General features: G+C 36.1%; 1 protein-coding gene across 8 annotated transcripts in view; it reads right to left on the bottom strand.

Moving 5' to 3' along the window:
* The window catches only part of CCDC171 (coiled-coil domain containing 171), a 158,910-nt gene that overhangs the window by 99,712 nt on the left and 46,171 nt on the right, over window positions 1–13,027 (bottom strand). For all 8 annotated transcript variants that reach the window (XM_083884191.1, XM_083884193.1, XM_083884190.1 and 5 more), the window contains 2 exons: window positions 7,518–7,620; window positions 1,604–1,707 (listed from right to left, as the gene is read on the bottom strand). In XM_083884191.1, coding sequence (XP_083740317.1) covers window positions 1,604–1,707; window positions 7,518–7,620 — 207 coding nt within the window. The remainder of the gene's footprint in view (window positions 1–1,603; window positions 1,708–7,517; window positions 7,621–13,027) is intronic.

The following is a 13,027-nucleotide window of genomic DNA, read 5'->3' as shown; positions in this document are numbered from 1 at the left end:
GAATTATTGTATAATTTAAAAGTTTTATTATTAAACATATCTCACACATAAAAAGCCAAAAGCAGCATTCTCTGTGGGGGTGGGGGTAATCAAGAAGGACAGAGCACTGCCCTTTCTGTGCACCACGAAGGTGCTCAGTGATCTCTGGCTCCATATGACAACCTCAGGGTCAGTCACACACAGTCCTACTGGGAAGTCTTGTGGCAGGTCATCTGTTGGTCCTGCTCTACTTGCGATTTATTTTCCTTGACAGTTCATTCTTCTTTCTGTCAGAACACTCTCTTTGCTTTCTTAGAAGCCACCCCCTTGGTCTCCCCACTGCTGTCTCTGGCACAGTTTCACAACAAAGCACATCACTAAGCCAAAGCCTGCTGAGTCGACTTTTCAACTGTGCTGCCTATCACGTGATGCTCCTCCTCCCAAATAACAATTCGCTGTGGGTCATATGTTCCTAGTTACTCTTCAGCTTCCAGACTTGGGTCTCAGAAGAGTTTCATAATGACTATACACATCAGTTCTCTTATCTTGCTGGGAAAGATTTAACAGTGCTTGCTGTTTAAAAAGTGTAATTGTTTCCATGGTCACTTATTTTTGTGCCCCTTGAACAAACTCAAAGGAAAAGCTGATACACTTTTGGGGTTTTTTTTACTTTTAAATTTTTTTAAATATGTTGAGTGAATGGCTAGACTATGCATTTGTCAAAACAAAAGACAAAACCTATAAGTGAAATAGAGCGCTGGCACTTTTACAACTTTATCACACCTTGTCTTTATGTATTTGCCAGTTTTATTCAAAGACTAATCACAAGCTTGTACAAAAAGTTTCAATGATACCAGTTAACTTCTTTCTACAGTCTTTAAAGCCACAAATTAATAAAACATATAGCTCAAGAGGAGTAACTTAGTCAGACTAGCAAAACACACAACAAAATAAATGCAAAACTGTAACTTCTCAGTCAATTATATAAAAGGGCAGTAAGACTGCATGGAAAGCATCTAATTTTTTTCAAAGGTAAGATTCCCAAAATTAAAATATTTCCATTACTTTCTTGGATAACTTAAAGACAGCATTCTAACAGTTCTATTTTAATTGAAATGATAGTAAAATAGCTCCCAAAGAAAATCCATTGAAAACACACTCTCCTCAGAAAATTATACCAGTTTTAGAAGTACAGGGGAACATGATCATTAACATAACTGGTAGCAGTGACTGCTGAGGCTCAACCATTGTGTATTTAGGAACACTGCAGTATACGCAGCCACCCTCTTAGATCATTATCTTTTAACAACAATCCTATATATGAAAGGCTTGTTTTCCCAAATACTTTTTTAAAATAATCCCAAAAGAATGAACAAGACAACCAAATGAAACTAGAAAGACAAAAAACTGTTCTCCCTGTCCCCACAAATGTGAAACTTCACTGTAGGACAAGCTTAGAGAAATAGTAGTGACAGAGACTTTTTCTTTGGGCATACTTGAAGCTGTCAACTCAACATTCCCTGCCATTTTTTACAAGACTCTTCTGCCATTTTTTACAAGTGAAGTTTATGTACTGCTGCAGGCCAAATGCAATACATATAGAGCCAAACATTGCAAGTGTTACCTCATTAGACATATCTTCCAGCTTGTTCTGGTAAGCTGTCAAGGTACACCTCAAAGTCACAACGACAGAGCAGCTCAGAGGTTTATCTCTGTCCTCACAAGTGCCTGAAGGAAAACACAGAACAAAAATTAAGCCTTAAAGCCACAGAGAGAAAGCTACTCACCCTGGATGCCAGGTATTAGAATTAGTTAGGGCTTCAGTGACAATACAGAACACTGAAGAGCAGCCTTGTTTGCCATGAGAGCTACAGCTATATAGCCACGCTTTCACGGCAAATATAGCTGAAAGACACTTGTATAAAAGCTTCAACACAAGATACAAAACTGTAAATTCTGGATTACATTTATACCTAATGCATTTAGTATGTAAGTAGTAAGCCAACTTTGAAACCGCACAATTATATACTTTGAAAAACTTTGAAAGTTAAAAATGTTACACTTTTCCTGACATTATTTTGCTGTTGTGACTAAGCACGCATATAGTAATGCAGTACTTAGTTTACTTAAAGCTTTACTGAGCCAAAGATCGTATGATTATGTTATGCTTGGAGAAGACTTACAAACATTTTAAATTATCTTGAATTTTATTATAAAGGAAATTATGAAAAAATATTATCTGTCTGCAGAGTGCTACAGAACAGTTCAATTATAAAACTGATACATACATTATATATACACTAAACTTAATTATTAACCTTTTATATTGAGACTTCTGATCTTGTTGCCTTAATTAGGGACATATGAACAAGTCTGATCATTCCAAAGTGCATAGAACAATGTGCCAAGAAAGCAAAACAACACTGTATTGATTGAGAGGTCACAAGATGTCAGCTGATATGCAGTTTCCAAGAACAAATTTTTCTTTTTTCCCTGGTGTTACCACAATACTAGGTTATTGACAGATCATTCTTCTCAGCATTATTTATATACTCAGAAGCATTTATCACTTACTTTGTAGCACATTATAGTATCAACTTTTCAACAAGTTTTAGCATGTTCTATAAGCAAAACTATCTTTACCAACTCCAATAGCAGTCTTATTTTGCAAAAGTAAAAATATCTGTGGCATTTTAAATCCAGGAAGGCAAAATCATCAAAACTCCTACCACAACTAAACAATGATACAGGTTTATCACCAGTGTCATTCAGCAATTTACACAGAATGGCTCATAAAGTCAAATCAGATACTAAAGTCTGAGCCTTTTCTTTGGCTCTCCATAAATTTTTATCAGCTAGAGGAGGTGCACTTACATACTTGCAGAGTATTTTTTAAGAATTCTATAATTAGTGTCATCTAATAAACACAATATTCTACTAATGCATTGTATAAAAATGATGACATTTCTCCTGTACGCTACACATAATGCATCAACAAAACTCAGTAAAAAACTTACTTAAGTGCACAAGTCAGAACTTACTGCCAACTGCCATTAGGAAGAAATTTTCAATTAGTTAGCCTCTTCTCTCCCATCAGAAAGTATAAAGTGCTATTCAGGCCAGACTAGGTGTTACAGTCAAAGCCCCACCTAGTCAAAGCAACATGTATTTGCAAGATTGCTTTCAGTAATAGGAGCAAGATCTGCTCTAAAGCACGCACACCCCAGCGATGGACCCCTGCTTAGTCCTATCAGCACTTCACCTAGTTACCACAGTTTCTAAAAGTCTACAGAGTCAGGGAAAAGCAAGAGTTTCTTAATGACACTCCAGTGCCCTGTAAATCCTAGAAATATCCCAAACAACATTACACTGAAAACCAGTCTAAGAAGAATTCATAAAATCTGACCTTTTTTGAGAAGATTTCACATTGAAGAAAGTGACAAGTGTTGTGTCACCTTACTATAACTTTTTATCAAATAACCACAGCTATAGCTATGTACAGAGCTCCAGTCCAGTCTTCTCAATTACAAGATCAACTTCTCACTACTACTCATTGTAGGAACCTTCTGCATTGATCTTGTTCCACAAAAATAAAAAAAAACCCTATTTTTTTATACTCATAGCTCTAGCAAAGTGGTAAGACACAATTCTCATTCAGTTTAAAACAATCCATATTAAGTCAATCCAAGAGTCATCTTCCATGCCATAGTTTATGTCAAACTGTCTAAATAATGTATTTTCATATTTAAGTCCCAACCTGGAATGGTGTTATTAATACCATGCTTGCCAAAATTAGAATTTTGCCAGTAAACATTCCATGCTGTCATTCCTTGCCTTTGCTGTAACCCTATTTCTCTAGAGAGCTCAATCTGCAACAGAAATACCAAATTTAGCCTACCTGCATTAGCTGAAATCAAATCTATGGCTTTAATGCTGCCCAAATGTTGTCCGTTTTCATACAACTGTGCAGGAGATACACAACATAATCCAGATGCACTCTGTTGTGGCAGAGGCACCATGTCAACAATGAGATTAAAAAACCCAACCCAGTACTTGTGTAGTGTATACCCAGTATTGCCCAAGAGATTGAGGAAAGAATTTGGGGAAAATGCCAAGTTCCATACGAGTATAGAAATGAGTAAACTCTAAAACCTGCTGGTTTAGACTTTCTGCTAGGTATACTGGACCAGGGTAGGAAAGAGTTAATTTTCTCCATACCAGCTCATAGAGTGCTGTGTTTTAGATTTTTGACCAAAATAGTGCTAGTGGCCTGTATTAAATAGTGATGCTAACTCAAAGCAGCTAACTTAGAACTCTTAGAACTTTGCACTCATTTCACCTTTTTTTTTCCAGATTATTACAACCACAATTATTTTTTCCTGAAGACAAACCTCCCTAAGAACATACCCCATTGCTGAATAACTGCAAAATGAGATGAACTGTAAAGATACAAAGTGAATTCATGCAAATGAACCAATAACAATGCTCTAGAAAATTTATAAAGATCACTGAAAAAGGAGAAGACATGAATTTATGTTTGTTATTTTGACATGCATAAAGAAAAAAAAAGCTTTCTAAAACTATTTAGGTTTTAATCTGTATTGGGTTTGCATGGGCTGGTCTTTGGTAGCAAGTGGAGCTTTAGGAGTAGCTTCTGTGAGAAGCTGCTAGAAGCTTCCATCATGTCTGACAGAGCCAATCCATAGTGCTTCCAAAGATGGATGTGCCATTAGCAGAGGATGGGCCAATTAGAAATGGTGGTTATGACCCCGTGATAACAGGTTTAAGAATAAATCAAAGCAAATGTTGTGACACAGTTTTAATTGTCACTACAAAGAAGCAGGAGTGAGAACAAATGAGAGGAACAGCTCTGCAGACACCAAGGTCATTGCAGAAGGAGAGAGAGGAGATGCTCCAGAGCTGAGATTCCTCTGCAGCCTGTGGTGAAGGAGCTGTGCTCCTGTGTCCCGTAGAGTTCCACAAGGATTCTGCAGTCCACAGGGGAGCCCCACACTGGAGCAGACAGATATCCTGGAGGAGGATGTGATCCTGTGGAAGGCCTGTGGAGAGGGGGCCCTGCTGGAGCAGTCTGTTCCTGAAGGACTGCACCCCACGGAAGAGTGATCCACACCACAGCAGTTTTGGGAGGAGTACTGCCTGTGGGATGGACTCACATTGCTGCAGTTCGCAGTGAGCTGCTGCTCATGAGATGGAGCCAGGCTGGAGAAGTTGTCAATGCACTGCATCCCATGGGAGGGACCCTGCAGTGCAGCAGGCTCCTCTCCTTAAGCAGGAGAAGCCATGGGTGATAAACTGACCGTAACACCCATTCCCTGTCTCCTCGTGCTGATGGGGTAGGAGGTAGAGCTGGCAAGGAGGGAGGGCTGGGGGGAAGGTGTTTTTTTAAGGGTTTGTTTTACTTGTCTCTATCCTGCTCTGATTTGTTAGTAGTAAGTTCACTTCACATCTGTAAGTTGAGCCTGTTTTACCTGTAATGGTATTTGATGAGTGAACTCTCCTGGTCCTAACCACAACCCATGAACTTCATTAAATTTTCTCTCCTCTGTCCAGCTGCATGAGTTAGCACCTTTCACGGGTGTTTGGCATCAGCCCAGTGGCAACCCATGACATGATCTTAAAAATACAGTATTATCTTCTCTTTACTGTATAGCCTAATAATCACAGACTGATTGGAACTTGAATTAAGGGGCTGGATCTTTAGTGTTGGACCTTTAATACTGACAGATTTTAAAGTAGATCTCTCAACCCTTTGAGTTCAATGTTGACCACAAGAACAAGAAAGATTTCCCCATCAGCTGTGGCTCATGCAGCCCCTCATCGAGTAATCAGACTACAAAGATTTACTTAAGATTTTTACTTTTATTGGAATCCAGGCATTCCCATTTCAAATATAATAACAGTAATTTTTTTAAAAAAATGAATAAATATTATTAGATACAAAAATTCCTAAGTACACTAGAGTAATAATATAATAATGCAAAAGCATTAAAAATTAAGTTTCAAACTTAAAAGCATAGCAAATATGTAGAACAAATGTCTTAGTCAATGTCTATTTTAATATTAAAAGACTGTAATGACTGTAAAGATTTAGTCAATCCACTGCAAAACTAAATTCTACTATCTGCCTCAAGAGCCTCTTCAGAGATACTATGGCTTGAAAAAAAAATCTATTTAAATTAGTTTAAAAGTTTACCTCAAACAAAACAAATTAATACTGAAAGTACTGTTATTGAATTTTTAGTATTATAGAAACAAGTCAAAGCTGTTCTCAGCAAGGTTAACTATCCAAAAGACAATTGCTGCTTTGGAAACTGCACTTTGGCAGCAGCATCCAGCTCCCCTGAGAGTTACTTAAGTCCTTCTGAGCATGTGGAACTTTGCAAAACTGTGGAAAATGTACAGTCTTAAAGAGCTTTTCAACTGTAAACTACAGGTATAATAATAGTAATTACATTTACAATTACAGAATAAAACCAGTTCAAATCAAAAAAGCATATAGCCTATGCAAGGAATCAATGCATCACAGAATCCAAGCTCACCTTTTTAAGACAAAACAAATCCCGAGAAGTTTTTTCTTTATTGAAATTTAACAGCACCAGGCCCTAAAAAAAATCATTTTGTGAAGATACAAAAAAAAGTATCTTCATTTAAAAGTGTTTTTAACAACCCATTTACGTCTATCATTGCTAAAAAGTGCAAAAACATATCATGATATACATAAAATAAACCCATTTTCTCTGTAAGCCACATTTTATTTGTTTTGTTCTAGTTTACTTTCACTGCAAATTGGAAGCACTTTGTGTCTAGTATGTAATTTTTCTAACAGGAATCAGTTTTAAATGAAGATCTTAAAAAGTGTTCAATTTTCAACTTTAAAAAAATCACTATCTTGATGTTAAAGTTCAGCTTGTTTACGTTAGTCACTATTTCAAATGCCTAGGCAGCAGTTTGTTAAGTCTGATACAATAATTATATATATAGCCAGATAGCAGAGTGACAACCACTGACTTACAATTAAATTTAATGAAAACTGTGAAATACGTGTTCTTATCAGATTAAATTAATGCAACACAGTACTGGTCCACAATCAACCGTAAAAAGTATTGTGTTGCATCATGTGTCCTACACAACCTTTTTGAATATATGACCTTTAAGTTGCTGAAGGTTGCCTCAGAATTTGGCTCAGTTCAGGCAAAACATCTGTTCCCTTTGCAGGTATACTGTAAGGACTTTTTTCTCAGTTGGATTTAGAGCACAGCAAGTGAGCCCTTTTCTGACCGATCATATACACCTCAGCATTTGTAAATCAAGCTCTGGGCTGACAACAGCAGGTCCACAATCCGTCACCCTTTCTCAGCTAGCAAGGCCATTTGACTGCTGTGAGAACTGCTCTTATCATGTCATCAAATCAAAGCATGTTGAGAAGAGGGAATGCAAGAGGCATCTGCAGAATTCCCACAATGTAGTGACTTTGGAACATTGACAGATGCATCTGTCATTTTATACCTTCAACTAACCTGCTGTCCGCTGGTCTGACATAGCAAAGCTGTCCAAGAGTAACTCCAGCTCTCTCATGTTGTTTTCATACGTCTCTGTTAGAAAGACCTGGTGTTTCTTGGCCTTTATTTGACAAGAGGAAGAGACAAGCAAGAGGGGGTGGGGAAAGAACACATTAAAATAAGTAAACAGAATAAATACACATCACAATGTTATATTTGTTCCTCTTTAAATTTAAAATTCTGCTAACATGACATAACAAATAAGAACCCTGTATCACACAGTATAAAACGAACAGATTTCAAAAGCAAAACAAAAGATAGTCGTACAAAAACTCAGTCTTCATCATCTTCTGCTTTAGAAGTATCTCAATGGACATTAAATTCTGCCCATCTATGCAAGCAGTGAAATCTGTTGTTAAACCCTTACAAGGGCATCCAGAAAGACACCAAACTACTGGCAGACAGGCTAGAAATCCATGATTTGGCACTCAGTCAAATCCCACACCTATTCTCATTGCAAAGCTGCCTACTTCAATTGTTATTATCTTCCATGCTAGATAGGGATTTCTTCAATACCAAATATTCATCCTTATGCATGGAACACAAAGCTACAGAGTTCTTAGACCTTATCACTGAATTTTCTTAAAGAAAGCTGTTCACTAAGTGCAGTCTATTGTTCGGATCAAGACACCAAATTTTTCGAAGCCAGTAAAGTTCTACAGCAGATTTTTTAAATCACTACAGTAGAAAGACTATAGCAAATAATTTCTTCAATTTATATCTGATATTATAACCTGCACTTTTAAAAGACATGTATCCATAATTCCAAGATCAAGATCCTTTTGGGTATATGTAGTTTTGACTTCTCAAGGAATTGTATGATTTTAGCTGCTGACTGACAAAATAATATACCTCAGGAATTTAGAAAATCTAAAAGCAGCATAAATAAATGAAAATCAACCACCTCTACCCCTACCCCAATTCAAGAGGAAACTAGATTTAAATAACTTCACAATTTTCTTATGACAAAGGTTATGGTCAAAGATGGCACATGACTTTTAACTGCTCAATTTATTTCCATTCTAAATTTGAACACATATTTGCATAATTTCCATTTCTACTTGTAATGGAAAGTTAACCTTTTTTACTGAGCAAAATTCTACTATTTTTTATCATATCTAGAAACTGTTGCTTTAGTTATGCTTCACTGCATGCCAAAGAACCCAGGCAATTTCTTATGTGTGGGAAACATCCTCCCCAGGAAAACTGCTACATACTGGTAGCATGTAACTGTCAGGATAAAAAAACCAAGAAATGCATTTAATTCTCTGCAGTCTTCTTCACTATTCAGTTTAAATATTTTATAAATTTGCTTTACTCTTTCAATTTTAATTATATGTACTGTATATCAACTAATATATTATTCATATGTGTATTTCAGTATTAGGTCCCCTGTAGCATTTACACGCTTTTCCTTGTGTGAGAATTTGTACTACACTTCATAAAGAATTTCCAAATCACTTCTATATATTGAAAAAACCCAAGGTTTAATTCCTACTCCATAAACTTATCTATATAAATAGAACTTGGAAATGTTGAGATTCAGTAAAAATATTTTATAGGATGCAAGCAACATTAAAGTAATTTACATTCACATATTGATATCATCTCAAAGACTTCACAAATTAAAAATAAGAAAATATAAAAGTATGAAAATACCACAATAAATAACTACTCTTTTTACATAAAATACTCCAGCACAGAGGAGGTAAGACTAAATCTCCTCAGAAAAAATATTTTCCTATGGAAAATCAAATGTGAGACTTTTTCTCAATCTTCTCATCCAATTTTTCCATTTTGTTTAGTTAATTTACCATAATTTAGTCAGTGTGATTCAGGCTATTCAGCCTTCACCACTTCTCTGTGCTTCATTTGCTAACTGCATCTACACTTCCGAAGTCAACTTTAGTCTCTTTTTCAACAGCAATAAAGATGAAAAGGAAATTAGACTAGCCAGTCTCTCTAGAGGTGAACTGCAAAATACTTACTATCTTTCTTTTCTAACTTTTATTTTCAATCACCGTCCCCATTATCAGAAATTGAAGAAAAAAATCCCATGTAAATTACACTGCTAAAAATCCAGGCACAGTCCAAAATGATCTATTATTGATCTGATTTTTTATGTCTCACTGACAGTTATCTAGTAAGAATGTATACAGTCATAAACTCATGAATTTAAGCTGACAGGACCTGTGGAGGTCATCTGGTCCCACTCCCCACTCAGAGCACAGTATGGTCGAAGTCAGATTAGGTGGATCTGAAATTGTTCAGTCAAGTTTTGAGTATCCTTAAAGATGACATTTCAATAAACCCTCCAGGCAACCTGTTCAGTATCTCACAATCCACATTGTGAAGTTTTCTGTTTTCCCTTTACAGGAAATTACAACTTTCTTGTTTTCTCTTATACTTCCAACACACAGATCTAAGGAGAGCGTAGCTCCATCTTCTCCACAAGCACCCACTTGATAGTTTACAGCAGTAGCTATTATCTCCTTAGTTTTCTTCAGTCTGAACAAATACAGAGAGTATACATAATGCTTTACATTGAAAAGGAAAATGGTGTGCACGAGTATAGAGTCTAACACAATCAACTGCAGCTGACAGATTCAACAACTGTTCCAGAAGATGCGATTACAATCCTTCTCAAGAACTCCATCTATCAACAAGTTTAGCCATTCCTGTAGAACTGCTGCAGAAGTACAGGTGTAATTGTTTCCTAGGCAATTTCAAAAGGGAAGTCAGTTGAAAAAATTGCTAAAGCCTTTACATAAAGAGAGTTTTCTTCACAGACCACATTACTAGAAACAAGTGGAAGAATATTTGTAAGGTAAGTCTTCTGCTGATTTTGCTTGACTCCCTGTACACCAGAACGGACCGTTCTTGACCGAGATAGTGATTCTTGAAAACAAACTTGAAAATCAAAGGCAAGATCTGTACAGATATGCGGGGAACTCCCAACTAAAGTATCAAGTATTAATAGGAAGTATAAAGAAGGTTGTTCAGACATGGGAAACTTGGACAAATACAGATACATTGTTAAAACCTAGAGGGATATGTTTAGGAGTGCCAAAATCTACCTAAAGTTGAATCTGGCATGGGATGTGAAGAGCAAAAGAAAAGCATTTCTGAAGCACATCACCTGCAAAAGAAGGACTAGGCAAGATGTGGGCCCACTGCTAATGAGACAGTGATCTGGGGACTAGGAGAGAGAAAAAGCTTTCTCATTGCTTTTTTCACCTCAGTCTTCACTGGAAGTACTTGCTCTTGGGAATTCCAAATCTCTGAGATCAGTGAAATTTCCATGAACAGGAAAACTTCCAGGATATTTTATAAAGTATATTTTATATAAAAAATATACTTCTAATATATTTTGAGAATTTTAAGTTCTCAAAATATACTAGAAGTATTTCTCATACTCCTTAAAGACAATTTCCTTTTTCACAACATATTCTAAACTGAAAGCCAAAAATCCAATAAAATGGGAGAAAAACCATACTTTCTGAACCCAGAACATATGCTGAATTTTAGTATATAAATACTTCCTTGAAATAAACTTCGTATGCTTAAAAAAGGATCCTATTATCAGAAAACAACTCCTGAGGACAAAGAAAATGTAGAAAATGTAGTTTGAAACATATTTATTTACTCACCAATTTCAAAACACAATTGACTCTGAAAAAAATTAAAGAGAACCAAACATTTTTCATTAAAAATACTGTAGACTCCAATGAGGAGAAAATCTTTTTTCCAAATACTTTCTATCCTTATCTGTAAGGATAACTTGAACTATTTGGAAAACTGACTGCTATAAAATTCTTCCACTCACTGTCAGACTTGTGTCAATCTTCCAGAAGGGTATTTTTATTTATCTGGACAAGTTCCTACTACCTTGGTTGTAGACATATTTTCCTTAACTATCAGTATTTGATTTTTGTTCCTCTTTCCATACAGAAATGATGTCCCATTGCTGTCCCAGCATTTTGCAAAAGCCGTTGTTGACTAAAATAAATGTAAACTCTATGCACAGTTCCAGGACAGTCCACAGAACCTGACACTGCAAACGTGCATCTCTATCTCAAGTTCAATAACTTTTAAAAAATAAACATGTGGGCAGGACTTTGAAGCCTTACCTTAACAAAACCACTGCAGTAATATGCAGGGAGTTGAGGTCCAGCTGTACAATGGACTGCCTTAATTCCTGAGGAATTTTCTCTACTTTTTTTACAGTTACAAGGGGATCCTGAGGGGAGCTCTCTTGCACACGGACTAATTCGCCCACTCAGTCTGCAGTACAAATTCCAACTGGTGATGGCAGAGTAAGAGCCAAATCCAGAACTATCCACATAGGCACCAAGGAGCAGCATGTTCAGATACTCCCTGAAAAATCCTGATGTAAATTCTTTACAAAAGTATCAAAATGTTTACCAGGCATGACCCTGGGGACAGCAAATCAAAACACTTACAGAAATACAAAAGACTGCTCCACATTTTACACAGGTTTTACTCAAGTGATGCTCTGTAAAGCAGAAAAGTAGTACAAATTTTTCATCTAACAGGCATAAATTGTATTATAAGAAACAAAACCAAACTGTCACTGGCAAACTCTGTCCTTGCGCTACTATTTATTTTTGTTCCAAGTTATCAAACTATTGAATACTTCTTTTATTTTTTTATATTAGCTGGAATTTTCAAAAGACTATAGAAGAGTCTGGCCACATGTAAATTAAATACAATCTCTTAAGAAATTTAGTGTCTCAGACTTACAAATTAATCAAAATGCTAAAGTTTTATTCAAACCATTCTTGTCCCATAAAAAGAGATTTGTAACAACTTTTGGTTTGAGAGAATGTTATGAAGTACCTCTTTGGGTTTTGAAGTTTGGTTTTTTTTTTCCAAGTCAGAGAAAATTTTTTGAGAACTGCAACTTTAAATTTAGAATGCTTGTCTTCCAACACTAGGACATCACAGCTTGAATGACCTCTGTACTTCCCAAATAAATTACAAAATTAGTTTGTTTGCAGAAGATCATTTCAGCATATGTTTCAGACTAACTAGTCTTCTTACATTAGGACAATAATAGCAGTTACATCTGGGAAAAAACACTCATCCCTCTATGTCAAGGCAAGAAAAAAAGAATCAAGGTCAAACAACACTTGACAATCATTAGCACAAAATTAATTAAGAATGTGTATCAGGACTGGGATTTTTTTTTTTAACTGAAAGAAACTGTCCACATTAAATTGCCTAGATGACATTTACATCTTTGCCATTGTGTCCCAGTTTCTATGTCACAGAAGTTGTAGAACAGAATCACAGTCCTCAGGGTGCTTCATTGTCTGTTCAGTCAATACCTAGGCAACTTCTGCTAAAGAACAATGCTTAATGTATACGACCTGGAACTAGATTCTTATATGTTTCTGTTCTAACATTTGGTATACAATAACCTACAAGGCTTCTATGGACAGCTG

This window comes from Zosterops lateralis (genome assembly GCF_965231275.1).
Source record: "Zosterops lateralis genome assembly, chromosome: Z".
Classification (NCBI taxonomy): domain Eukaryota; kingdom Metazoa; phylum Chordata; class Aves; order Passeriformes; family Zosteropidae; genus Zosterops; species Zosterops lateralis.
This window is presented reverse-complemented; position numbering and strand designations above follow the sequence as displayed.